Genomic DNA, 27,110 nt, shown 5'->3' with positions numbered 1-27,110 from the left:
GCTTCAGATCGTTGCCTGATTATCAAAGACTATGCACATGTCCAGACCCAGCCAGGTCTTTAGAGAGACTTCAGTTGGGACGATGAAGCCTGGGACGACACAAAGGGTATGTTAACTAAGCAAGAACAACCGTACAACCGTGTAACCTCGCTCAGCGATGGAGCAAGTATTCGGGCCTTCGATCCTAAGAAAGGCAGGTGGAGAAAGGGATTGATTCGTCAGTGACTGACTGGATGCGTGAGTAGTTAAAGATAAGTAAATGGTGGACAACTACGAATGTGAAAAGCGAGTCACTTAGCAAACCCCATATAAAGATGTCCTACCTTTTCTAGCTTCTGTAAGAGAAAGAGGGAGCGTGAGGAAGTGACGACCAGGTAGTTTGACTACTCGCTCTTTTCCCTTCCATTCATGCTCTAGATAGTTCCTTCCATATACCATCCATCCGTCCGGCCGCTAGGCTGGGAAGGAGGAAGCGACCCGTCGGCCTGAGAACCTCACAGTACTGACTGGCCAAAATACACCTTGGCAAGTATGCTTTAAGGACGTTCCTTCATGAATAAACCTTGTATAGAAAGTATTAGGGTGAGTAGCATATGTCTTCGCAGCGAACAATGAATGCTATTAAGTTATGAACCAGATCATGTTATCGAACTTCAAATTCCATGAAATTAACGCTTGATAGATAACTTTTGAATACCCTTTGAGTACTTTGCCATCACTATGTGAACAGATAGAATTGAAACACTTTAACATGACTAGACCAGCAAAACCAACCTAGCCATCTCCTTCATCTCCCCACAACAATATCCCTACTCTAGTTACCCATGACAGCCGCCTGCGCATCGGTGTAGATCGGGGTGATTCCGGTCCAGAGTTGGAACTGAAAAACGCGAGAATTAGCATATTGAGCATCATGGCTAAGGACGAAAGGAGAGTTACATACCTGATACCAGCCCTGAGCGGCAAGGACCTCGAGTCCGGGAATCGTCTGCCAGTGCGCGTCCTCCGCCAACTGCATGAGAGGGGTGTGGCGCGGGGTGTAGGCCATCTCCAGAAGGACATGCTTTCCGTTCGTGACCGATGGGTGACGAAGAGAAGCAACAAGGACCTCACGCATGCTCTGCTCGATGGGTTTGTCGGCAGGGATGGTGCTGATGACTACGGAAGGCTGGGCTGTGGACTCGGCCGCAACCTCTTCAGGCGTGCTCAAGGAGCGGATGTCGTAGTCGGCAGGGAACGACTCCGCAAGGGCCTTGATGCGGTCGGCATTTCTAGCAACGACGTAGATGGGGGCAAAGCCTAGGTCATGCAAAGCATAGACGGCAGCCCGGGTGGTTCCGCCAGATCCGACAACCATACCGGCGGCTGGGGACTCCTTAGAGACCTTGACAACGCCGGCATTGCGGAGCGCATAGACCATGCCCATCCAGTCGGTGTTGTCGCCGCGGAGAGTTACCTTATCACCGCTGCCAACAGGAATGATGGTGTTGACGGCGCCAATGACCTTGGCAGCATCAGACACCTCATCCAGCAAAGGCATGATGTCAAGCTTGAGAGGGATGGTCACCGACGCTCCACCAAAATCCGTGGCCCGGATCAGCTCCTTCACATCAGCTGCATTATCCGTCTCGAAGAGAGAGTACTGATGAGGCAGGCCGTTGTCACGGAAGAGAGCATTATGCAGGGCCGGGGAGCGCGAAGCCGAGATGGGCTTTCCGAAGAGGTAGAAAGACCGGGGCTCGAGCTCGCCGATGAGAGCCAGCGCCTGACGGATCTCAGCCGCCGAGAGTTGACCTGGAGCAGCCTTGGATGGCAGGGCAGGGTGGGAAACCGGAGTCAGGAAACCGTTGAGCACGCGGCTCAGCTTGCCAGCTGTGCCCATGTTCAAGCCAATGAAAGGCTTGTCATGGGCAGCAGCGAGGCTGGCCTTGAAGCGTGCTAGGGCGAAATTGTCAGATAGTTCGCGGGCAACACCGACGAGCTTGACAACATCACCATGCTGTAGGGCCTTGTTGTAGTACTGGATCCAACCACCGTTCTTCCAAGAGAGTGTTGCCTTCGGGTCGTGGTGAGAAGCAATGATGTGTGTATATCCCTTTTCGTTCGTCACAGCCTCAATGACCTCGTCCGGCATGGTCATCTCCAGGTCGAGATACTCCACGCCAGCCTGCAGACCGGTGCGGTAGAGCTTGAGGGCCAACGCATAATCGTCATCGGGGAACTTGCCGCCCTGGCTGACAGTACGCACGGTGTAGACGATCGGAATCCTGGCGGCCGACCGAAGAAGCGCGACCTGCTTGGCCACAAATTCTGGGTCGTAATCCTCCAGCAAGTCTACACGCAGCTCAACGGCATCGGACCCGACAACCACCTTAGGGATGATGTCCAGCGCCTTAGATACGTTGGGGACTGTGAGGGAGACAAAGGAAGACTGGGGCTTCTTCTTCGCCTCCTCGAGGTGGTTGCTGTGCCCGCAAATGACGGAGAGGAACTGGCTGAAGTCGAAGGGTGGTTCGGTAAGGGCCTTTGAGCCATCAGGATGAGGGCTGTAGTAGCGGAAGTTACTGCACTCCTCAAACCAGGGCTTGCGACGGTAGTAGACCTCCCGAATGTTCTCGGAGTAGGCGGGGCGGGTCTTGTCCCTCATGAGGTACTCGACAACCTGGTCGGTGTCGCGATGGACAAGAAGGACAATGCCACCATTTTGGCTGTAAGAAATCAGAAGCTTTCGGGCAGCCTCTGACTCAACAATACCACCACCACAGGAGAAGATGTGCCCGGTAGGGTTGTTCTTGATCACATCCTCAAGGAGGTCGAGCTCAGCCTTTCTGAAGCCCTCCCAGCCCCGCTCGCTGCGGATGATTTCGGGAATGGTTTGACCCTCTCTCCTCTCGAGTTCGTGGTCAAGATCGATGAGAGGTCGGTTGAGGACCTCCGACATCCACTTGCCAGCGGTAGACTTGCCAGCGCCACGCATACCAATGATGAAGATGGACTTGGGGTTACCCTTCCGAGGCTTCTCATGGGAAACATGGCTGCTGTGAGGCTCCTCCTCGCCCTCGAGATGGGACTTGAAGTAGTTGGACATGGTATCCCACCATCCAGGCCATGTCTTGCCAGTGCACTCACGCTCAAGGATGAGAACCGGGTGGGGCGAAATGGTGGACAGGACGCCAAAGCTCATGGCTACACGGTGATCGTCGTAGCAGTAGATACCCTCCGTTGGGTTCTTGAGCTCAGTGTAGGGAATGCCGGTAACTTCGATGCCGTCCTCGAGCTCATTGCACGTAACACCGAACTTGGCAAGCTCGTCCTTCATCGCCTTGATGCGGTTGCACTCCTTGACTCTCTGGTTGGCAATGCCAGTGATCTGAGTAGTGCCAGAGGCGACAGCGGCGAGCACGGACGCAGTGAGGAAAGCATCGGTCATGGGCTCCATATCAACGTGTGGAATGGCCTTGAGGGTGCCAACAGGAGGGCCAGTAACGGTGGTAGAGGCATCAGTCTGCTCAACGGTGCAGCCCATGGGACGGAGAACCTCAATGGCAAAGCGAGCATCACCCTGGAGTGACTTGGAGCCAATGTTGGGGACGGTACAGGTAGTGCCAGTGATCGCGGCAACGGCGAGAGGGTAGGTAGCAGAGCTGGCATCGCTTTCGACGATGTAGGTCTCGGGGTTCTTGTAGGTGCCCTGGGGGATATGGTAGGTGTTGGGGTCCTCAGCAGATCTCTGAACCTGTACACCGAACGAAGCCATCATGGCGATAGTCATGTCGATGTAGGGCTGGGAGATGGGCTTACCACCAACCAGGCGAAGAGTGACGGGCTCGCGGGCATAGGGGGCAGCCATTAAGAGCGACGAGACGTACTGGGACGAGATGGTGGCAGCAAGCTCCATGACACCACCGGCAAGGCCGCCAGCAGCATCAACCTGGACAGGCAAACTGTGCTCCTTCTCAAGGTACTTGACACCCACACCGTTGGCGCGGAGAGCATCTACAAGAGCACCGATGGGTCTCTGCTTCATGCGGGCATTGCCGGTCAAGACAGTAGAGTTGACGTCGGTAGGGTTGCAAAGAGCCACCACGGAAGTCAAGAAGCGAGACGCAGTTCCGGCGTTGCCCAGATACAGAGGGGTCGAGGTAGCCTGCAATCTGCCGCCATTGCCCTTGACGACGAGCACATCGCTATCCTCCCAGGAGAAGGAGGCACCCTGGAGCTGCGCGACGGCGTTAAGCATGACCTGGGTGTCGTCGGAATGGAGCAAGTTATAGATGCGGGTGGTACCCTCACCAAGAGCAGCCAGAGTAAGGGCACGGTTGGAGATACTCTTGGATCCAGGGGGGGTGACGCTGACTTTGAGATCCTTGGGCACACCGGCGTGGACCCTGATGCAGGGAGTGAGAACAATGCGAATGGCGCGGTCCTCGACGACGCTGGCCTTGGGCTCATAGGTCTTTCCGATGGCGGAAAGCAGGACAATCTTCTTCTTGCGGCCCTCGTTCTTCTTGTCAACGGCCATCTTCTGGAGAAGCACATCAACGGGGCACTCCTTTCCAGCAGTAAGCTTGACGATGCGCTTGTCCTGCAAAGAGGTGGGCAGATCGTAGCTGGCAATGCACTTGGTCAGGCGAGCAACGGCGCTGGGCTTGAGGACGCCGAGGAAGCGGGCAAGCTCGGCTTCCTTGACCATGCCGATGGCAACGGCCTCGCCGTGGAGGACCTGAGGGGTCAGGATAGCCTCATAGGCATGACCAATGGAGTGTCCAAAGTTGAGCAAGTTGCGGAGTCCGCCTTCTCTTTCGTCCGATGAGACAACCTCGGCCTTGACACGGGCCGAACCGAGAACGATGCGCTTGAGGATGTCGCGGATAGGGGCCAGGCGGTCGGCCGACTTGTTCTTGGAGCGGACGGCCTCGAGGATGGCCTTTGCGTTCTCTTCGAGGGTGGTAAACTCGCTCTCGTCCCAGATGGCGGCGGTCTTGATAACCTCGGCCATCCCGTTGATGAACTCGCGCACGGGCAGGGTGTTGAGGAAGGTGAGATCGATGTAGATGCGCTCGGGCTGCCAGAAGGCGCCGATCAGGTTCTTGCCCATGGGCACGTCAATGGCGGTCTTGCCGCCAATGGAGGAGTCGACCATGGCGAGAAGGGTGGTCGGGACCTGGACGAAGCGGACGCCGCGCATAAAGGTAGCAGCAACGTAGCCGATCATGTCGCCAATGACGCCGCCGCCGAGGGCAATGATGACGGTGTCGCGAGTGCATTGGTGCGAGAGCATCCAGTCCTCGATCTCGGCCTTCGTGTCGCGGCCCTTGGAGTACTCGCCGGGAGGGATGGCATAGGTAAGAAGGCGGACATCTTGGGGGGCAGCCTTCTCGAAGACAGATTGGAAAGAGGGGACGTAGGTCGCGTAGAGGTTGGTGTCGGTGATGAGGATGTAGGTGGAGGACTTGATGTTCTGGAGGAGGTCCTGAGCGACAAAGTTCAGCCAGATACCGTGGTCGATGATGATGTTGTCCTTGCCCAGGATGTTAATCCGGGTAGGATTAGAGCTGGACTCAGCCATGGCGAAGGCTTCTGGACCGTGACGGCAGCGACTGCAGTGAGTGCGGACGGCGGTGCAGGTTGATTAGGGGCGGTGGTTAGACTGAGAGCCGCATAAAGCCAGAGAGTGTGGCGGCCACCTTGCGGGATGGTGGGGCAATCAATTGCTCGATGTTCGTAAAGTGGAAGATGTGGAAAGATTGTGTATCAAGATATCTCCCGCATACAGGAGCTTGGACTTGGTGGTGAGGGGGAAAAGACAACAACGCAAAGAAAGTGGAAGCTGGAGAAGGAGGCCGGAAGGGAAGCTGTGCGCTGTTCCGAGTCTCCTGCTGTGCGGTTGCGGTCGCCGTGACTCAATTCTCCAAACAAGCATCATCCAAAAAATAGAGCGGATCCATTGAAGCTCCTTCCCGCTTCCGAAAGCGGAGTGGAGGTTGTCGTCAGGTACCGGGACCGGGGCTCAAAAGTACCTCGTCAGCTCACCTTAACTCAACCTCATTACCAGGCGCCATTCGCCCGCCAATTATCTCCTTGTGTGAAACAGACAAGTTGCCAAGAGGATATAGCAAATCCTCCTGGTACTTGCCATACTCGGACGCTTTACCCCCGGCGGGATCGCGGATGATGCCCCTCCTTTCTCTCTTCCCGTTCCCTTCCACAGGGACAGCTTCACGTCTCACAACATCACCTTAACACGACTTCCTCTCACAACTTTTTGATTCCTCACGGAGGATCCGAGTTGTTATTCTCACCGCCATTAATAACAACAGTCTCACGAAGTTCGGAGTACACTGTTCCCTCCGGCGTACATACAGCTCTACCTAATCCCTCACCTTTGTTTTGCGCTTTGCAACGTCAGAACCACGTCCATTCTGACGTTTGCTCGGAACCCCCGCCGCCAAGGAGCCATGATCTGAGGTCAAATAAAACAATGAAGGTAAAATATTACTGTAAGTATTGTCCAGCTATAGCTTCATCTCACTTCACTTCAAAAAGTAAAACAAAAGTTCTCTATCGCGCCCAGCTCACAACGCGCTCTCACGCATGCTCCGCTGATAGGCAATTTCCGCGCTTGTTGTCTTTAGCCCTACGAATGATCGGACAACTACCTACCATCGTGTCTAGAACCTCAGGCCCCCTGTCATATGTATCACTCGCCATTCATCAAGCGTAACACTTCCTCCATCACATATGAACGAACGCGAACTGACGCGCTAGGATGCCTTCAAACCCTCCTTGTTCCAAACTGGACCTTACCTCTCTGACCGAAAGCTCAGTACGTTTTCCGTGACTATCTTATCTAAATCGGGACCTCGTTTCTAACTACTGTCGCGGTTGACCACAGAATCAACATAGCAGCTAGGTAGCCGGAGATACATGAAAAACTGCCTCGTCCGACGGCCTAAACACCGACTCTTTTTTTGAAGTAATGGAGCGTCAACACCAACAGTTCAGCGAGTCGGTGACCAAAATCTGAAGACACTCACCGTAATTGGACCTTTGGAACCAGACGACCGTGAGACGCGCCAAATCATCGCCGGCCTCTCTTTCCGGGCACTGCCTCTGATTTCAGCAAAAAGGGGTACCAAGAGCCGCTCCGCCACGAGATCGGACACGGGCAGCCGCTTGAGAGCACTCCAAGCCGTTCAGCGACCATCCTATACTCTTCCAACTCTTATCTCGAGGGAGAGTGAGTCCCAAAGAGTATAGCATGCAAAGGAGTTTTATCCTCGACGCAACTTCTTTCTCTCCTACATCACCACCCTAACATCCGACATGAGAGCTGCCCCTCTTTCCTGGGCCCGGGCAAAGGCTATGATGGTAAAAACAGTAACCAAGAAAAGAGCGGCAGTGGAAAACTAACAAGAGGTAGAAAACAATCAGCTAAGTCCAACTGCGTCTGGTCGCTTTTTTTTTTTTTTTTTTTTTTTTTTTTCGTCTCCCCGAGCCCTTTTGTAATCAACCCCTCAATAATCTCCGTCCTCCTCTTCCGAACCATCATCTCCTGAGTCTCGAGACTCTGTGTGAATTGTCACTTGCAGACATGACAGACACTTTCACCCTTCTCTCTGCTTCTTTCCATGGTCTGAGTCGCAGATTGGATAAGGTAAGTGTCCGGCTCTGTGCTTACTTGAGTCCAAAGGATAATGACAGTAAGGCCGATAATTGCCTTGCGGCGGTAAATGAGATATGCCAAGTCGGCGACTGCGTAGTCTCGGGGTGTTGCTTTGGGGCCACACAACGAGTGAATATTCCGAGAGCCAGTAATACGCCCGGTTCGCTGAAAGGGCAGGCTTAAACTCGTCGATTTCCGGTTGGCATCTCCAGATGAATAACATTTCATAATACAGTTCACGAGCAGAGCCAAGATGTAGTGGGGCTGAATGTAAGCGTACACATCAAGATCTATTGTATGTGTGCTATCAAGAATACAAAGTCTATTCCATAGACCCCTTTGAAAAACTCCAATTACCGCGAATAACTATACATTTCATCATCCTTTCAAATCTCATTACCACAACTAAGCCATGCAGTTCATTATCCTTTCAAACCCCATTAGCATGACTGACCACTGCATTACTTTTTCGTGCGTGTCTAGTCATCATTTTTTTTTCCCTATTCGACTCTCACGACCTCTGGGGTCGCATCAGAGCGAGAACCGTTCCTCTTGGACGCATTCTAAGCGTCGCCGTGGGTTGAGGTCGTCGCAGATCCACTGTGAATCTCAGGCTTCTCCTCGTGATCACGCTGGCCCATCTGGCCACCAGCCTGCCAGCGGCTTGAGTGCCTAGGGCTGACCTTCTGCTCGTACATCGTCTCAATCTCCTCAAGAGTGCGATCCTTGGACTCGATCACAAAGAGCCAAACGAAAGCAGCGAGGGCAAGGCAGCATCCGGCGAACACCAGGCCGTAGAAGTAGCCAATGGAGTCAGTGATGGGACGCGTGAAGAGGGACATGAGGAAGTTCCACATCCAGTTGGAAGAGGTGGCCAGGGCCATGGCAGGAGCGCGGTAGCGAGCAGGGTAGAGCTCGGCAACGACAGCCCAGACAAGAGGACCCCAAGTGGTGGCGAAGGCGACGATGAAGAAGCACGAGAAGACAATAAGGACGTTGCCGGCCTCGGGGGTGCTGGCGGGGTTGACGGGGTCAAGCACAAATCTTCCGACGAAAGAGTAGATCAGGAAGCACATGGTCATCCACAGGGCACCAGCGATGAGAGCCTTGCGGCGGCCAACATTCTTGACGACCCAGAGACCGGCGACAGTGCATCCAACGTTGACGGAACCGAGAATAATTTGGGTAACGTAAGAGTCTTCCAAACCGGTGGCCTTGAAAATGGTGGTTCCGTAGTAGAAGAAGAAGTTGGCACCAGTAAGTTGCTGGCCAGACTGAAGGATGATGCCAATGAGGGTACGGCGCAGCAGAGACTTTCCGAAGATCTCGTACCACTTGGTGTCGGCACCAGCCTTCTCCTCCTCGAGCTTGATACGAATCTCATCGATCTGGATGTTGACGGAGCGGGCGGTGGGCTCGAGACCGGCAAGGCGAGCAATGGTGTTGCGGGCCTCGTCAACGCGACCAACACGGTAGGCGTAACGGGGAGACTCGGGAAGGAACAATATTCCGCCACCCAGAACCAAGGCCCAGAGGAAGGAGATACCGTTGGGAATACGCCAAGAGCCAGAGTTGGTAAGGTCGTGAGTACCGTAGTTGATCATCTCAGCAGTCCAGATACCGAGAGTGATGAAGAGCTGGTAGCACGAGACAAGGATACCACGGAGAATGGCGGGAGCAGACTCGGACTGGTACATGGGGACGACGACGGACAGGGCACCGATACCAACACCAGTGACAAGACGACCGACCGCAAACTGGGCCCATTCCGAGGTAGAGGTGATCTCAATGATTGTTCCGATGCAGGAGAAAAGGGCGGACGCAGAGATGGCGATACGGCGACCAAGGGAATCGGCAATCTTGCCAGCAACAAGCGAGCCCAGAAGGGCACCAGCAGGAAGCAGCGCGACGATGACACCTTGTCGGTAGGCTTCGAAGACATAGCCGTTCCCGTCGTGGTAGTTGCTAAACCGGCGACCGAAGTCTGGCATATCGAAGAAACCGGAAATTTGACCACTGTTGTCCATAAATGATCAGCAACCATGTACCATGGTGATGGGGCAACAGGGGTACAAGGGAAAGGGGAAACGTACCTGACGTAGCCAAACATGAAGCCACCTACAGAGGCGACGACACCAAGAAAGACGGCACGGAAAGTGACCTTCTGCTCAGCAGCGAGGTCGATCTCATTTTGTGTTTGAACTCGCGGCGCAGGCGCAGCCGACTTTTTCGAGAAGAGACCCATCGTTGTGATCGTAGTTGTATTTATATCCTCGAATCTTTCATCCGTTGTTCGAGATCTCTGTTGGGTGGAGAACGGTGGCTGAGAACAGCGAGTGGTAGTAGATGGGATAGCAGATCAAATATCGACACACTCCAACGACCAGACAGTGTATAGTAGATGGTTGACGGCAGGAGTGTGAAACCTTTTGAAGGTTTTGATGGAGGAGTGGAAGATGTTGGAAGAATGGAGACTCGAAAGAACACGAGAGGGGATTTAAAAAGAAGTAGAAGTGCGGATTGGGCCTTTCATTTATGTGTCTCGAGTTGCCATCGGGGCCCCAATTGTTGGATGCTTAAACCGGGGAAAAGAAGCAGCTGCGAGTCGGTGAATTGGAAATGACCTAGAAGCTGGGGATCCATCGGAGCCGACCCACGCATGCATGTCCTAGGAAAGGGCGATCGAGGTTAAAGGAAGCAGGGAAGGTACAGAGGTACCTATGGCAGAAGACCAGACCCCATCGACATATGTCGGGTCGCGAGCAGCCTGGACGGGGGGAAGGAGAGGGGGGTGTGCATCTCCAACGTCTCCCAAAGAACGGGGTGCTTGTGGGTGCGGGAGGTGGGCGCGGGGTGGTCGACTGGGGATGCTGATGCAATGCACAAAGTTACGGAGAAGGTACCATCTCTCCAGCTTGCTCCCACATCTCGCCCGTCTGGAGATATCCCCGTACCTTTTGCCCACATTACGCTAAAAACTCTTCTGCACACTCCCCCAGAGGGAGCCGAAAGGACCGGGGATCGGGCACCGTTAAGCTGTTACATGACCGTGACGTGAAAAGTGCTGCGGTTCCCGTCTCGGCCCTTCCGTTTCCATGGGGTAGACGGACGGCCCGACTGCTGTTTCCTTAAACGCAAGGCTTCCCTTCGACTGTCTTGGGGAGGAAGACATGTTCTCAAGGGCTACCAGTCCCCCTTTCCCCTTGATTGAACTCTGTCAGCCCGTTGGAGTGACTGTGGTCCAATTTCTCAACCAGCGCCGAACCTCGCTTGAAACGTTCAGAGCGTAATAAGGTGAGGCAGGTACCTACTCTTTGTTGGTGTTGCACTTGCATGCCTCCTCTTTCCTGATTGAGGCCAAAGCGCAAGTGCCACCAAAAGGAGCACGCCACCAACGAATCGCAAAGCGCGGTACAAAGCGGTTGGTGCAGTTGCCACATGTTATTCCGGGCGTGAACCTTCAGTTTGTTGTACCAACACAAGGCATCTGGTGAGATACCGCAGTTCGGCAGGTTACTGCAGAATAAAACCGTGATGGTCATCTGGCGTGAACAAGCAGCTTGCCCGATGCCTCATGCATCTGATGCTTTTTTTTTTCTTTTTCGGAGAGGAAATGTGAGGGGGGTCTGGGCCAGATTCAGTCCACTGCAGAGCGAGAGTGCTGCCATGAGCAATGTGGGAAGGAGTGCTCACCATCAAAATCAGACGCCCCGTTCGGACGCCCGTTGAGGACATTCAATGTTACGGAGCTGCAAGAAGTCTAGTGCCGTCATTCATGCTCAAAGGGTACAATCCCTGGTCGCCGGTATGTGCAGGTAAAGGTAGGTAAGGTACGCCCTGGCTTGGACTTTTTCGCCCGCCAACGTTTCTTCCAGAGCTTTTGCAGTTGCAGTTCTGGGATGACGTCGACAACCCTCGAGTTCATGAGCGGACCCTAAGGCCTTGGCAAAAGGTACTGCAACCAAACAGAGCGGGTATGTGCCGAGATGCGGCTCCTCTCACCCTTGAAAAGCAGAAACATCCAACGAGGGCCAAGACGTCAACCGCTACTGAGCGGCCTGCCGCGGCGCTAAAACGTTCAGGGGGCACAGCTCCAACCCAAAAGAAACTTCATCCCGTGAATGATCGCCACAACCTCGTGAAGTGTTACAAAGCGGCCCTTTTTACGCTTCAAAATGGCAGAACCCCCCAGAAGAACCGATGATTTTGACTGCGAACTGCTGTAAGGGGCCACGGTTCCTTCAGTTCGCTGGGCTTCAACTTTGGAAAAAAAGGGACCAGTGACGTTGAATCGTACACTAGAGTCCCGGCACAACAATCCGAAAAGATGAACAGATCCTGCTGAACCTCATCCAATCTCCGGTCGCATTGGGCCTTACCCACCTGCACTTGCAAGATCCCGGATGGGGCTATCTCCGCTAGGCACATCTACAAAAGAAACCTATTCCACTTTGAAGATATCTGAACTTACTGCTCGTCCTGGATCTTACAGAAACGGGCCATCGAAATCCCTCTGACCGTGGTAGTTTCCACCAGCATGCAAAATAAACGGTTGCGTCAATTACAGTTCGGCCAAATTAAAGCCCTGTATCGCACCCAGTTCATGGAGCAGGGACGAGAGGATACCGAGGATACACCGTTTCCAGAGATATGGGTTCGGTCTTCAGCTTGGTTCACACGGTCAGACGTCGGTGTCAGGGCCACCAGCCAGGGTTGCAAGCTGGACGAGAAAAACCACCAAGTTTTCAAATGCAGATACTACTGAAATGGTGAAATTTGAAGGTTGAGGTTACTCTAAACTGCCTCAGAGCGAGACTGTAGCACCTTGAACACGTTGTCTGGTGCGTTTGTCATACGGGGGCTAACTCGCTAACACTGGGCTTCCATCAACAAACCCCCCGGGGATCCAACGACGCCATGTGCCGTGGCACTCAAGACACTCGCTTCGAGTTACTGCCGACCCGACGTTGTGCCATGATGCCGGACTGAATACAGTTAAGAAAATTCGGTACGGTCTCGTGTCCAGTCTGGTCCTTCGTAATACAACGTACGGTAACAAGACGGTCAGTTATTGTGGAATGGTGGATCGCAAAACCAGACCGTTTCCAACCGACCACCATGACCATGGCCAAACTAATTGAAAAAAGGGCCGTCTTCCTTCCATCAAAAATGCAAAGCAGTACAATGGCTCCATCTCATCATAGAAGGCCCGCCAAAACACCGTCCAAGCCATGGTATCCTGCCTGCGCTGCAGTGCTGACCTTTTGGCATACTCGCCTAGCTGTTGCAATGCATTTGAAAATCATCTTCCCACAGAGCATCTGGACTCCTGCCACTGGATTGTGACCGTGATCAGCCACAAGCGATTGCAACTTGCTCGGGAGAGGTGACTTTCCCGAGCCTGGGCAGTAACGCACTTGCAGTGCCGGTCGGCGCCGTTGCCGGTCAGTTGTAAAGATGGTGGCATGACGGTGATCTTACCACTGCCGGTCAACAATCGGTCAAGCCGTATCGCTATTCCCGCGCAAAGTGCCGGATTGCCAGGGGGAGATCACCCAAGATCGGCTGGCCATTGGAAAAGTGGGAACGTCCGGATTCCTATCCAATCATGAAGCTCGCATTCGTCAAGGGGCAGCAACTTTGCTGTCGTTTTCGCGGCTGTTTCGAAGCGGCTGACAAACATCTGGAAACCGCATCGAAGGAGGCAAAAACAGACGCCCAATTCGACATTTCCATACCGAGAACTTGGACAGCCGCCGTGCACTTGCTTTGGGCTCTGCTTTCTCGACAAGACTTTTTGCCGCGAAATCCTTTCCCTTCATTCTGTTCGTCTCCTGCTGACTTTTTGCAAAACAACATGGCCTGAGCTCACTAAGCTCTGCGCTCCATCGGTGGAGACCGAGGCTCCATCGATTGGAGACCCTTATCGGCCCGTCTTCAGTGCCAACACTCCCAAAATCAAGAACACCGAAGAGTTCCGTGAGCATTGTGGACTTGACAGTCTCCCAGTGGAAAGTCGCAGCCTCGGAACATCCACCACCTCGTCGTCGAAAAAAACGCAAAAACGGAGTGCCTTGCCGGGGGGGTTTCTCGATTTCGCCGCCGATGTGGTGTCTCTTTTTTGAACTGTGCTGACGCCCGTCCACCATCCGCCTGACCATACCAAAATTTCTCTCAACGCCCCGGAGTGCGGAGACCCAATGGAATCGTGTCGTCGTACCTCCGCCGGCTCGGGAATTGTTGTGCCTCGGTGATCGGGGGAAAGGGCGAGGGCCGCTAACCGGACTGCGCTGTGCTGCTGCTGGGTGTGATGTACCGTTTGCGTCGTCGCACCCCCTTTTCTTTTCGGACCTTTGGGTTGTGGGGGATTGTCTGTTTCTGCTCCGGGCTCAGGGGGTAGCTCAAGATACGGAGTCGGCAGCAATATGGGGATGCGATGGGGAGTGGTGAGATTCTCGGACCTGGAGTGCTGGAGCTCGAGCTGGAGTACTGGAGATGCGTTGGAGCCGGAGAACGGGGTGTTCGAGAAGCCCAAAGGGGCCTCTTGGATCGCTGCGGGATGTTGGGGAAGCTGGGCGCGGAGAGAATGCGAGTGTATTCGTGGTTCACCTTCAGAGTCGTTGGCGATTGGCTCGTGCGTTTTTCGTCATTCCTTCCATGTTGCGACTGCGACTTTTGCGATTTTGACGGGCTCAACGAGCATCACTTCCCCGGGTGTCACTGCTTCACGCGAAATAGGGCATTGCAATCACTTATACTATTGAGTGTTCCAGGCACGACAATGTCACGGACCGAGGAAGAGTGCGTAGCTGTTACCGAGTCGGCTGTAGGATAAACAGCTAGCTGTGCTCTGATTGGCTGGGTATTTTGGATAAATAGAAGCATTTAACCGGAACGTGGTCTCGTGAGCATCTTCCAAGAGCCCAGATCGAAGAAAAGGGAAGCAATTTCCTTGTGAAAAGTAAATTGAGGCTCTGCTGTGGACTCCAACGTCATTTGCACGCGAGTCGCACACTCATTCAATCATTTTCTGGCTTGCAATCACAACCTCTTCTTTGCATCATCCTCAACTCTCACAGCATTTCACGCTTCCAACTTTCTGTTTTTGGTACCCCGCGAACTTCACCCGCAACCTTGGAATTGGCACGATGTACCGCTGGCCCGTGTCCACTTTGGACCATTGCGCGGGGAAAGCGAAAACGAGGGGAGAAAGTGGGTTCTTTTGCGCCGTTTTCCAGCCAAAAAACACGCGTGAAGAAGGTATGGGGGAATTTCAGAGGGGCGGCCCTCCCTCCCTTGTTGCTGCCGGCTGCCGCCCGCCGCCCACCACCTCCGTGCCCTTCCCCGGGCCCTTCTCCACGATTCGGCGACACGCACGCGCGCGTGATGAGGGTCACTTTCGTCACACAAGCTGGAGGGTGTGTGCCATTTTCCTCGCCTCTGCACCAAAAATGCGGAGCACCTGCGCCTCACACCCCCCGAACGGACTGCACACTGCCACGCACCCAAAGTCACGTCGGGGGTTCAGTTGGGGCTTGCGTGCGTCTCAGACCGGGCCTCGTCAAAAACAAAACTGAGATCTGCCACGTGTGGCCGCCAGTTTGTCTATGGTGTGCGTGCTGTGCATCGTGCAGTCTGTGCTGCAACACACGGCATCCCCACGGAGTCCCCAGAATCCAAGAATCAGGAGAGTACCCCTTCGCACTTGCTTGGTTCTGATGATGAAACATGTTGCCAGAACCAGGATCTCAACGGCGTCGGCTGGGTTTCGGGGCTCCGGTGATTGTTCGGAGCAAACCACCGGCGTGAGTATCAACGACATCCTAACGTTCTCAAAATGTGTCCTTTTTTTCCTTCACTTTTTGTTAACGCAGAGATACAGGTAAAACGTCGATTGTTGCTGCGCAACAACTCCGAAAAACGCAAGGTTTGGGCATTTGATTTTCCACCAAAAAAACACGAGTCAAGTTTGACTTAATTGCAAGTTCGTACGTCCGATATCGGCGCCGCTTCCATTTGCTATGGTCCGATGCTGAATCACAACCCCCATTGGGAAGCATGGAATCGGTGCTTGAAGAAAAAAAAATTTGAAAAAAAAAAAAAAAATTTAGAGAGAGAGAAAAGAAGCTGAAGGAACCGGAACTCAAGTGAGTCCGGTCCGGTCGTTCTCTTCTTCAAAGTGTGGTCGGCAACCTGGAACGCCTGGGCTCCGAAATAGCTTTGGAAAAGGTCATCGGCGCATACTGGGAAATTAGTCTGCCAAGACAATAAATCACGGCGTACTGGATTCGAAATTCAGCCCAGTGGAGCACCCAGACTGTCGAGCCATCGCTCTCTTTCACGTCCAAGGAACAACGACGGAAGGATGGTCTCGAGATATTAATCACGACCACGATCTAGGTATGCGTCACGTTTTTTGTACTTCGGCCTGCCTCACGACCAACCGCCAGGAACCCTTCCGAGACCATATCCAGGTTGTCGGGCCCGGAACATGCTTCAAGTCTGGGGACGGATATCCCCGGATCCCCAGACTCCGACCCCGCGAAAAGAACCCCACGAAAAGAAGGCACCGGATGGAGGACGATACGAGCGAGCGCGAGCATCACCTGACATCCTCTTCCCACCCCCCCCCCCCCCCCCCCCCCCCCCCCCCTTCCTTGTCTCTTTCATTCCGTCCCGTCCCCTTCCCCTCCTCCGTCCCGCTGTTTATGCTTATTTTTACCCTGTGAGAGGAGACAAAGCATGGATGAAGGAGGCGGCAAAAAAGGGTCTCAATGAGTCAAGGAAGGGCAAGGTGAAGCTGGGTTTGATCAAGTGGTTAAGCTCACGGATCCGCTGCATCATGCTTGTTGTCTCCATGACTTGAACGTTTGATGGCAGTACAATGCCCCCGGTATACCAGACCCGCCTTGTTGACCTTCCACGCCCATCCCGCTCTTATTGGAGAAGGCGAGAGTTCGTCTGTCAGCTCTGGAATGTTTTGTGGATGAGCAGGACAAAGGATCAGGAGCGTGATAGGCTCCAGGTAAGTTGTTTCCGCAGGCAACGCCCTAACCCATCATCGGATCGTCAACATCTTTGCATATCGTGATCTTCGCCCATTTGGATTATCACCTGGCGGTATTACCTGTGGGTAAGGCTGTGGACCATCAGAACTATATTGACGAGCTTTGACTTCAACTGAAAACAGAACTGAGTTGTTGATCAACTATCATGTGCGCGGATGGGAACTGCTTGCTGGACAAGCGCCGCATCAACAATGGCTGAGCCCACATGTTTCAGATGGCGACGGCGCTCGTTCAAAAGCTTGGGGATTTAGGATCATTGCAACTGGAATTTACGTAAAGCCTCTCTCGAACAATACTCCCCTGGACACATGGAGAAGGACAACAAGATACACAAGCTACGCTACGGACAGCGGGCAAATTTGTGTTCCTTATGGCTATCGTTTCTTTTTCTTTCTGAGGTCTTCGTTTGCCTCTTGCCCGGCGATTCTAGACTTGAGGCAGTAAATTTACACGAAGTTTGGAGAGACCAAGAGAACTGCCACGGTCCGGTGAGGTCAGTAATCAGCATTGCTGCAGCCGTCGTCTGAAGCTCCCAGACCATGGTTCAAAACCAGCCATCGTCAATTTTTTAAATCCTTCTTCGGATCCGTTTGAAACAGGCTCAGCAAATATATTCACGAGTAATTCAACCAGACAAACACGAGGCATGCTCATTTGGATGCCATAAACCTATACATGCCTGGCTCTGTTCTTCCTATCCTGGTGACCTCCAGACTGGGATGACAATCAAGTCAGATTATCACCAGTTGGGAACCCTGAACTTGGAACTCACTTCGCTCAGTTGAGTGGAAGATCTCCGACTTGACTTCATTGGCTTAAACTGGATACGGACATTGGATATGCAGACAGTTTGAGCTCATATTATGAAAATCGTTCCCTGATGATATTCCATTTCTCCAATCTACCTGATTGCCTAAATGCCCAAATACTGCTACTACACCGCAATGAAGAACTAACGAGCACATCATAGAGGAAGACTCCGGGTTCATGGGACAATGGAAATTTTGAAAGATCCTCACTGGGAATGGTTCCGGGAAATTATTTAATCGGCACTCATGACAATCGAAACATAACGGAGTTAGATTGGTGTATATGGTAACATGCTACGTTGTTTGGATCTACGCGGAATATTTCATCATAAGTGATGTTTGTCTGGTTATTCATGGCAGCGTGCCAAAGGGTAAGCACTGGTACAAAATCTGGATATGCCGCGAAACGGAATAAAAAACGGCCAAGTCCAAAAACAAGAAGAAAAAGATATAACATTAAATAACATGCTTTGAACACCAAACAAAATGTCACAGGGGAAAACAAAAGGTTTTGAATACCTAGATATATGTTCAAGGACTTTGTATTTGAACTACATGTTTTTTTGGTCTTCATTAGTAGTCCAATGCTTCACTCTGTTTAAACATCTTAAAACAAGAAGTGACCTTGATGAAGAAAATTCTAGTTTTCTAACACAATCAAACAATTGATTCGAACGATCTGTCCCACGAACATGTATGCAGGGAAACGCACCAACTTACCCCCAAAAAAAACAAAATGTATCAGGAAAACCCGAAAAGAAGAAGACAGAAAGAGAAAGGACACATTCTCCCATTCCACCATAAGGGCAACCTCAAGCATACCTATGCAGGAGAACCAACAAATTCACATGCAGATACTGTATAACTCCGTGCGTTAGACTTTCACCTTTCTTATACATCAGCAATAATCTGTATACTTGAGATACCTCTGGAATTGCATATCCCCGAATTCATTTCTTAAACCAAAACCCTAAGGCATCCCGTACATCGATTCTGTCAGTCAGCCTTGGAAGTTGAAAATCTAGCGCATGGAATTATACGGTACCGTAAAATACGATCACAAGTTCAGACGAAGATGGGTAACAGATTCGGAGTTCATTTACGCTCAGACCCAAATGTCCGCCCCTTTCCGCCGCCATCTGCCCCTGCCAGGGATTTCCCCAACGGTGTTCCCATGTCATGTCAGGCACGTGTTAAAGAGCGAAAGTTCACCACTGCCACGATGAGGGAGGGGGGTGTGTGCAGGTGGTTGGTTGGCTATCTATCGCCTTGGATAGATCATGAATGTTCCTAGAATGAACGGGATGAAGCTGGATTGTGATAGAACCTGTGTAATGTCATCCAAGTTTCGTTTCACTCCTGAAGGTACATACGCCCGATACTTGCAGGTGCATAGAACGACTTTCGAGACGAGAGCGTCGATTGTGTCGATGGGAGTCACCGATGGAAGTTCCGGCCGGATTGTCCACAACAGTCTCCAAGACAGAGGCCGCATATTCGCTAGAGACACGGTGCATGGAGCTATCAGTCAAGAACAAAAAGACCCCACCCAGTTCGCTTGGGTTCCAAGCCTTGGGACAAACCCACAAGACGCGACGAACACGCGCCCCGGTTTACAGGCCAACAGGGGACACGCGTCGACACAGCAATCAATGGCAGACAGTATTTTCACGAGACAAGAGAGGACCGTCAAACATTTTTGAAATCACCCTCCAGAAAACCCAGAGGGCGTTTTGAGTGTCAATTAAGCGCTCAAAAACAAAGTTGCAAAAGTAGTAACACCCCTATTGTGAATGACCCCTTGATGTGATGTACAGAGCATATGTTGAGAAAAAAGAGACCCCTCCTTTGCGCGTGATAAAACCCGAAAATGACAAGATTCGTGAGATTGGAACGCTGTAACCAAGTGGAAGTTTGTGTGGTAGCAAAAGTGAGGACCGACTATAAACCGCCCTCCTTTTCCTCCCCCTTGGGTTGTTGTCGTGTTTGCTGCCCCGGTGTTGTGGTAGCAGTGGTGGTGACATCATCATCATCATCATGATAAAAAGACGACGACTTTAGTGGTATATAAACATCATGATGGTTGTGTTGATGGTGATGGGAGAAGACGTGTGATTTGTGATTTGCGTCGTCGTTATGGTGAGAGAAGAAAAAGAAAGAGACACGCTGGCTAATGACGGCGAGACATTTAGCCACCGAAGCCGTAGAGGGTACGGCCCTGGCGCTTGAGAGCGTAGACAACGTCGAGGGAGGTGACGGTCTTGCGCTTGGCGTGCTCGGTGTAGGTGACGGCGTCACGGATGACACCCTCGAGGAAGGTCTTGAGGACACCACGGGTCTCCTCGTAGATCACTGTTGGAGGTTGACATGTTAGTTATTTGCGCATGGGATACAAGGATTCGAGAAGGTAATGACGTACTGGCAGAGATACGCTTGACACCACCACGACGAGCGAGACGGCGGATAGCGGGCTTGGTGATACCCTGGATGTTGTCACGAAGAATCTTGCGATGACGCTTGGCACCGCCCTTTCCGAGGCCCTTGCCGCCCTTGCCGCCTAATCGACAAATACTAGTCAGTCGCGATGTTCCGGCGCAGTGTTGAAGATCTGGGGTAACTCACGTCCAGTCATTTTGATATGTGTTGGGGAGAAGTGAAAAGTGGTAGGTGGTAAGGCTGAAAAAAGGCCGGTCGTTTGGGAGATTGGAAGTCGTGGAAGGTGGGAAGAAGGCGGGGAAGAGAGCGGACTTTAAGTACGGGAACGCGGTTGCGGCATGCAGGGCGGTGGGAATCAAATCAGATCACTGATCTTATTGTTGATTGGCTCAGGAAAGGCTCTTATGACCCACTTTGCGCAAACTGCGTCAACTCCCTTGGCTGATTTCGGGAGACGCGGTCCCAAGGCGCACGTTCCTTGCAGGGGAGCAGACGACACAACACGCAGAGTGAAGACGTGCAGTCCCACCTCGAATTAATAACAACCAATGAGCATTTCTGCACGATTTACATTTCCAGAGTGGTTCACCTCGCGCATCAACGTAAACACTAATAAAAAGTCGCTAAACCAAATTGGGATTTTTTCCTCTAGCTTGCTGAGCAAGGGTCGTCTCTTTTCGACGGAGCAGCACAGGGATTGGCCATCGGTACGTACCGTTCGGGTGGCACATCCAGATCCGGGGACCGCATCTCAGTGGTGAAGTGGCAGGGCAGCAACGACTTTGGAACTCGCTGGGCAGCAGTTTCACGTCACAGCCCAGTCACTACCGAGTGATCCTATCTGCCTTCTTACACTTTGCTGTCTTCACGCACCTTTTTCACCAGTGAAGTGACCCGCAGTGAACATCTATTTTGCCTTCTGGATACCGTACCATGTGCATCAACCGGTCCCATCAGCCTTGCCGTCTTTTTTTTGCGGAGAGACCCATCCGGGACCTGAGAGTGGCGGCTACCAATACCCTAGTCTTTTTCAGTCATTTGGATTTCTGGAAAGGGCTGACGGGAGGGATCAAGTTCTGGATGAGGCATGCTCTTGTGAATTGTGGCGTTGACCTTCCACCTTGGAGTGTACTACTCTGAAACAAAGAGAAAGGTGTACCAAGTATATGGTATTCCAGATCTGGACTGCCATGGCTGCCTCCCATTTTCTGTGACAAGTGACTGCTATGAGCAAACATGTACAGAGGGAACGAAACCATCCATCATGATAACTGTCGGAAAAGAGAGCAAGGGAAAGCGCGCGAGAGACTTCCAGATATTATATTGCAAGCGGGCTTTGATTGTGACTTGATGGTAGCTGTGACGGCGCATCATTAACATGGCACTGAACTTGTTCCAGACGGTCGAGAGACTTTCAGGAGGAAAACGAGCAGCGCTGTGTTCGAATGAAAATCGTGAACAAAGGAAGCAGCTGCTCTTGTGGCCCTTCTAGCAAGCGCCCCGTCGTATGAGCCCGTTTTTCCCATCCGCTTCACATGGTCGTTCAACCTTCAACCTCTCATGTCCTCCCTGTACGTAATGGCATCTATGGCCCTTGGATATGATTCCTTGCACAACAGAGAAAGTGGACTTGACCTGGTGACAGGCATGCGAGCCTTGAACCTTCAGGAGCTTTCACCTTTCCAGCCCTATGGGTGAATGTTAGTTGGGGATGTACCTTTGTACCTTTGATTCGGCCTTGTGTCCGTTCACCCATTCCACAGACGGGAATTGTTACACGCAGTGAATTGGACGGCTGGGTCGAACTAAGATTGCCTTAGTCGCTGGTTGTTACTAACCCCAGCTTTAGGGGTGGCCTGTGCGTCGTGTCAGGAAATTTGGACCAATCATAATTCTGCAAACCCGTGCCGACGCAGCATGATCCAAAATGCCCGCCCAAAACAGCGCTCTTTTGCCAGCAAAAACAAGGGCAGTTATCAGTGCAAAACGAACCCCGGTTCACACCCCGGTTTGCACGCCCGCAACAAAAAAAATTGGCAGTCGCAAATCAACCAGCAAAAAGCGGCATTAGCAAGGAAGGCGAAAAAACCGAAAGGCAGCAGCCACACACAACGCGCCGCACCACCCATTCAACCCAAATCAGCCAGCACCTGACCCCAGTCCGCACATACATAAACCTCGCACCCCCCACCACTTTTTCCCCTTTCCACTCCCGCCTCTACTTCTAGTCATCAACCAGTCTCGACCACCAGCGCAGGTCATCACTTAATCATCGCCTATCCATCAAAAACCACTTTATCAACACACATCAACCATCACAATGGCCCGCACTAAGCAGACCGCCCGCAAGTCCACTGGTGGCAAGGCTCCCCGCAAGCAGCTCGCTTCCAAGGCTGCCCGCAAGTCCGCCCCCTCCACCGGTGGTGTCAAGAAGCCCCACCGTTATAAGCCCGGTACCGTCGCTCTCCGTGAGATTCGTCGTTACCAGAAGTCCACTGAGCTTCTGATCCGCAAGCTCCCCTTCCAGCGTCTCGTAAGTTTTGACTGCCATCATCCACAAAATGTCACCTTGGCCTCACATTTCTAACGCGTTGCTACACAGGTCCGTGAGATTGCCCAGGACTTCAAGTCCGACCTCCGCTTCCAGAGCTCTGCTATCGGCGCTCTCCAGGAGTCCGTCGAGTCTTACCTCGTCTCCCTCTTCGAGGATACCAACCTCTGCGCCATCCACGCCAAGCGTGTCACCATCCAGAGCAAGGACATCCAGCTCGCCCGCCGCCTCCGCGGTGAGCGCAACTAAGCGACTCTTCGACATGGAGTAGTTTGCTTTGGTTTTTTCGGGGTAGTCTAGTCAAATTCTGGGGTTATATCACGGGGCGGTCATGACAACTTTTCTCGCGTCACACTTCGCACAACATTTGGGAATGCGCGTCTGAGTTGATGGATTTTCATTCACGGCACAACACATGGGGGGTAATCCGGCGTTCTTGATTGCGATGATACTACATTTTCTCTCTTCATCTTAGTACTTGATGGCTTGTACATTACAACGCGGGCACAGCGGCTGGCGAGCACACCGGAACAAAAGGACGGATGGCTTCGTACGGCAGCGCTGATGGCGGATTTGGTCTAATAAAGGGCCTGGTTCATGATCATTCAACGATACCCTGTCGACAGACATTGCACGTTTACCTTTTTTCTTCTTTTTCTTCCTGACAACAACCGTCTCACCAACTGCAGCCTGCTTTGATGATAGAGGAGAAAGGAGTTTCGGAGCAACAGCGCAAATGATATGATGAGAGTTTAGCTAGCGATTAGGCGTTATGGAGCATTGCTGTGAATAACCGTAGTGGTACTACAAAATGGCAACGCGTTGCGTTCATGTTCACGCGACTCGACGTGACTTCGACCTAAACATCACTGTGGCCCGCATATTGAGACGCGTCCGTTCGCACATTTGGACAGGGTTCGTCCTTCGTCGGTCCACCGTGGTGCGCGTGAGATGCTCCACCCGATGGACATGGCTTGCACGAACCATGTGAGGGTTGGGGATAGTGGAGATGATGGTTCATCCCGGAGATCGTGACGGCTTCATGAGTCCTTGTGCGTTCAACAACACCATTTCACTTACGTGATGAACTCGACAGAGATGGTCGATGACGTGTGGACTCCTTCATGGAACTCTTCAATTGGATAAACAGCGGATGACAAAGGACTTGGAATGAGTCACTGGCTAGATTACACTCTTTGCATCACGATAAGGTCTCGTCTTCGGGAATACCTTCACTGCCTTTACATCATTCATCACTACTGCCAGCTTGTCCTGTGATCCCAGACCTCTCCCTCCCGATCAACCTTCCCTTCCTCCCCTCCTACTCCCCTTCTCACCACTCACAAAACCGACTTCCACCCTCCATTCCCACTAACCCCCCTATCCAGCCCCAAAAACTGCACCACCTGCCCCAAATGATCAACCCCCCAAAACCCCTCCGTCTCCCCCTTGCTGTTCGTGCACGTAAACCACGGCAGCCCAAACGCCCCATCAGCAAATGCCTGATCGGTATTCTGCACCAGCCTCTGCTTAACCTCCGCCGTCTGCGCCGCGGCAAGGACCTTATCGGCAGCTGCTTCTCCGCCTTCGAGGGGAGAGGCCAGAACGGAGCGCAGGTGCGCGGGTTCGTGCACGGGCGTGCCGTTCACCCAGTAGGCTTTGTAGAGAGCGTCGAGGGCGGCGATTATGGCTGATTGGGATTGGGATTGTTGGGATTGAGAGGAGGAGGAGGCTTCGATGCCGGCGAGGACGCGCTGGGTGGGAAGCGTGTTGGGCGGGAAGTTGGGCGGCATGTCGGAGATGATGGGGATGGAGAAGGCGCGGGCCCAGCGGAGACGTTCGATGTTGATCCATTTGTCTTTGTTTTTGATGTTGATGGGGGCGGTGTTGCCGCACTGTTTTTGTTTGGGTGACGTTAGTGAGGTGTGGTGATGCGATTGACGTGATAAGTGTGATGGATGAATGGATGGATGGTGGCGAAGGGGGAGGGAATTGGAGAAACCAGACCTTGTTCATCAAGCCGCCGAGGAAGATGGGGACGTATTTGATCTCGACATTCTTGAAGATTGGGTCATTCTATTCATGAGAAGAGATGTTAGCGATTGTTTTTTGTGGTATGTATGAAGGTGTTGTAAGTTGGTGAACTTCGCAGTCAAGTTCATACGTACCCGGAGGATGTGATATGCCTCGTAAGCGAACGGGCTGACAGTATCAAGGTAGAGCGTGATCTTGGGCTTGGGAACCATGGTGTCGATTTAAATGTTGGACCGGAAAAAGGAAGACTATTCTAGAGGATAATTTGATTGGAGTAGAAATAGTAACAGGTATAGAACAGATTGAAGATAACGAATTGATTCCTAGGAAGTATTATATGGTGACACCAAAGGCAGAAACCGTGAGGAGACTAGCGTTTAACACAATGATAGACAAGAGCCGAGGAGGTGGGAGATAATCCCGATTACAACCCCTCACTTCAATGGCTCGCCTCGTGTGGGGAAACACCAAACCTGGAAGCAACCAAGATCTGGGGTACGCAGATCTCGTTCAAGATGCCGGTATTCCATCGCTGCACGAATGTCATGAGTCCAAAGGAAGTAAACTTTACTCAATACTCTTAAACATGTTTATTCGTGCTTTTCACTGATATACCAGAGGGACAATGGTACCCTTTCTCTTCTCGGCCAACCATGTCAGTTCATCACCAGATTGGTGAAAGAAGTGTACTGTATCCTCCATTTACACTATACCGGAACTCATACATGGCTCGGGGTGTTCTTTGCCTGCGTCCAAAAGTTCTCCATCTTCATCTGAGATAAGAACTCTCTGGCCTCCTGGTCCGTCTCACACACTTTACTGCTCCATTTCTTGAATGACTGGGTCTTGGACTCGCCCTCAAATATGAGTTGGCACTTGTTATTCGACAAGTCCTTCAGCATGCCTTGTTCATCCTCCGCCTTCAACCAATCCCTCACCGCCGCGCCGGACGCGCTGGGTTCCTTGTCCAACGAGGGCACACTCTCGGTCCAGTCGATACGGCGCATCATCAGCTTCTTGTACGCATTGACACTGTGCTCGCCACCCTCCACGATAACCAGGCAGAACTTGGGATGCATGATACACGCGCCTGTAAGCGCGTGCTGCTGGGCGTTTTGCCCAATCTTGAAGCGGTGCTTGCCATTGGCGAGACTGCCGATCTTGAAGACAAGCGTATGGACGCCCTTTTGGACGTCCTTTTGCTGGTTTTGAGCAAGCTTCTCGTGCCGTTGCTCCTTTGTGAGCCTGCGCTCCTCGTTCTCCTGCATGTGCTTGTCAAACCGCTCCTGGATTTCGCGGTTGACGCGTGCCTCGACGGCCGTCGGGTCCTTGACGGCTTCCTCTCCCAGCACACGCATCAGGTTCGACTTCTTGACCTTGGGTGGCGGGGCCGGTTCCAGACCGAGACGGATCTTGGCTTGCTTCTCCTTGAGCTCCATCATGCGGCGTTGGCGACGGAGCTTCGCCTGCTCCTTGGGTGTGAGGTACATGGGTTTAACTTCAGTCGCAAGTTTGTCTTGGGGTGGCTCAATGGCAACTGGGTGCTGGATGTAGATGGTAACGACGCTATCGGGGGTGTTGACTTTTATCGAGTCGGGAATGTTGCTGTAGTCGTTGCCGTCGATAAGGCCCTGATCCCACCATTCCACATCTGGGGGCGCCTCGATAACGAAGGCCTTTTCGATGTCTCGATCCTCGTCCAATCCTGCTTTCCTAGCCTGCTCGGCGATCCTCTTCTTCATCTCCTCCAAGGCGGCCTGTCTCCGTAGCGCATTCGCCTGGGCAATGTATTTGCCCTTCTGGTTGAAGATGAGCTGCCGGGGCTCTTTGGGCTTGCCTTGTGGTCCATGACTGCTAGTGTCTAGGTAGGGGTTGGCTCGGGGCTGGCCTGTTGTTGTTGCCGAAGGTGTTCGATGTTCTTTCCTGTTGAATGAGTCTGCGACTTTCTGAGCGGCTCGACGACCTGCTGCAGCGGCCGCGAGAGAGTCACCGGGTTTGATGGGTGCGCCGAGATCTGCAAGCGCAGGATGGAGTGGTGTGTTCAAGCCGCCCTTGGCTTTGGCGCCTCCGACTGCTGCAGCGACTCGGGCCTTGAGTGCGGCCATCCGATCGGCGGCCGACTCGGGTTTCTGGACTCGTGATGTCGCGTCATGGCGGGGGCCGAGCCCACTTGGCTGTCCTCGATCCATTTTGATGTGCAATGCTGTCTGATAGAAAGAAAGAGTCGGGTTGCCGAGCGACAGAGAAAGAGGTCAATGGCCTTGCTGGGATGTCGTGACAAGGCACGAAGGTCGGGATTGGGATTGGGATTGGGGTCGAACTCTAGTAAGGTGGTTGGTTGGTGGTTGAACTGATGACGGGTTGATGGATGGGGTTTGCAATATCGAATTCAGATTGCCCTGTCAAGTCCCGGCCTTGATGGTTCCCGGAGTTTTAAGATTCCGTCGTGATGGAAAGTTGATGTGAAGTTGAAGTTGAGGAAACCAAACAAAAACGTGGAGTTGCAGTGACGATTGATAAAAGATGACAGGGAACGGAGTGGGCTG

General features: G+C 52.6%; 6 protein-coding genes across 6 annotated transcripts; 1 reads left to right on the top strand and 5 right to left on the bottom strand.

The window, feature by feature from the left end:
• Positions 1 to 637: 637 nt before the first annotated feature.
• On the bottom strand, positions 638 to 5,569 carry SMAC4_02366 (uncharacterized protein; the record flags this gene model as incomplete). Its single annotated transcript, XM_003350647.2, has 2 exons — positions 638 to 880; positions 944 to 5,569. The coding sequence occupies 2 exons, from the start codon at positions 5,567 to 5,569 to the stop codon at positions 815 to 817; spliced, it is 4,692 nt and encodes a 1,563-aa protein (XP_003350695.1). The 3' UTR covers positions 638 to 814.
• A 2,333-nt stretch (positions 5,570 to 7,902) lies between these two features.
• SMAC4_02365 (uncharacterized protein) lies at positions 7,903 to 11,277 on the bottom strand. Its single transcript, XM_003350646.2, has 2 exons — positions 9,760 to 11,277; positions 7,903 to 9,682 (listed from the first exon to the last, which is right to left on the bottom strand). The coding sequence occupies exons 1-2, from the start codon at positions 9,909 to 9,911 to the stop codon at positions 8,230 to 8,232; spliced, it is 1,605 nt and encodes a 534-aa protein (XP_003350694.1). The 5' UTR covers positions 9,912 to 11,277; the 3' UTR covers positions 7,903 to 8,229.
• An 8,050-nt stretch (positions 11,278 to 19,327) lies between these two features.
• SMAC4_13846 (uncharacterized protein) lies at positions 19,328 to 19,582 on the bottom strand (the record flags this gene model as incomplete). Its single annotated transcript, XM_066091652.1, has 1 exon — positions 19,328 to 19,582. One exon carries the CDS (start codon positions 19,580 to 19,582, stop codon positions 19,328 to 19,330), a length of 255 nt encoding a protein of 84 aa, XP_065947235.1.
• Positions 19,583 to 22,209: 2,627 nt separating this feature from the next.
• SMAC4_02363 (uncharacterized protein) lies at positions 22,210 to 23,358 on the top strand. The gene is made up of 2 exons (XM_003350644.2): positions 22,210 to 22,512; positions 22,582 to 23,358. Exons 1-2 carry the CDS (start codon positions 22,300 to 22,302, stop codon positions 22,777 to 22,779), a joined length of 411 nt encoding a protein of 136 aa, XP_003350692.1. The 5' UTR covers positions 22,210 to 22,299; the 3' UTR covers positions 22,780 to 23,358.
• A 45-nt stretch (positions 23,359 to 23,403) lies between these two features.
• On the bottom strand, positions 23,404 to 25,016 carry SMAC4_02362 (uncharacterized protein). Its single transcript, XM_066089758.1, has 3 exons — positions 24,699 to 25,016; positions 24,538 to 24,606; positions 23,404 to 24,425 (listed from the first exon to the last, which is right to left on the bottom strand). The coding sequence occupies exons 1-3, from the start codon at positions 24,774 to 24,776 to the stop codon at positions 23,871 to 23,873; spliced, it is 702 nt and encodes a 233-aa protein (XP_065947234.1). The 5' UTR covers positions 24,777 to 25,016; the 3' UTR covers positions 23,404 to 23,870.
• A 129-nt stretch (positions 25,017 to 25,145) lies between these two features.
• Positions 25,146 to 26,753, bottom strand: SMAC4_02361 (uncharacterized protein; the record flags this gene model as incomplete). The annotated part of the gene is made up of 1 exon (XM_003350642.2): positions 25,146 to 26,753. The coding sequence occupies one exon, from the start codon at positions 26,751 to 26,753 to the stop codon at positions 25,284 to 25,286; it is 1,470 nt and encodes a 489-aa protein (XP_003350690.1). The 3' UTR covers positions 25,146 to 25,283.
• Between the last annotated feature and the right edge of the window lie 357 nt (positions 26,754 to 27,110).

This window comes from Sordaria macrospora, chromosome 5 (genome assembly GCF_033870435.1).
Source record: "Sordaria macrospora chromosome 5, complete sequence".
NCBI classification, from domain to species: domain Eukaryota; kingdom Fungi; phylum Ascomycota; class Sordariomycetes; order Sordariales; family Sordariaceae; genus Sordaria; species Sordaria macrospora.
The sequence above is the reverse complement of the archived record's forward strand: the minus strand, read 5'-3'. Positions and strand labels throughout refer to the sequence as shown.

Bases quoted from the DNA above. Each gene is read 5' to 3' on its own strand.
- SMAC4_02365 (XM_003350646.2), bottom strand. From the start codon at position 9,911: ATGGGTCTCTTCTCGAAAAAGTCGGCTGCGCCTGCGCCGCGAGTTCAA. The intron at 9,683-9,759 runs GTACGTTTCCCC...TATGGACAACAG, and splicing joins TTCATGTTTGGCTACGTCAG to TGGTCAAATTTCCGGTTTCT.
- SMAC4_02363 (XM_003350644.2), top strand. From the start codon at position 22,300: ATGGCCCGCACTAAGCAGACCGCCCGCAAGTCCACTGGTGGCAAGGCT. The intron at 22,513-22,581 runs GTAAGTTTTGAC...GTTGCTACACAG, and splicing joins AGCTCCCCTTCCAGCGTCTC to GTCCGTGAGATTGCCCAGGA.
- SMAC4_02362 (XM_066089758.1), bottom strand. From the start codon at position 24,776: ATGGTTCCCAAGCCCAAGATCACGCTCTACCTTGATACTGTCAGCCCG. The intron at 24,607-24,698 runs GTACGTATGAAC...TCTCATGAATAG, and splicing joins AGGCATATCACATCCTCCGG to AATGACCCAATCTTCAAGAA. The intron at 24,426-24,537 runs GTCTGGTTTCTC...AAACAAAAACAG, and splicing joins TCGGCGGCTTGATGAACAAG to TGCGGCAACACCGCCCCCAT.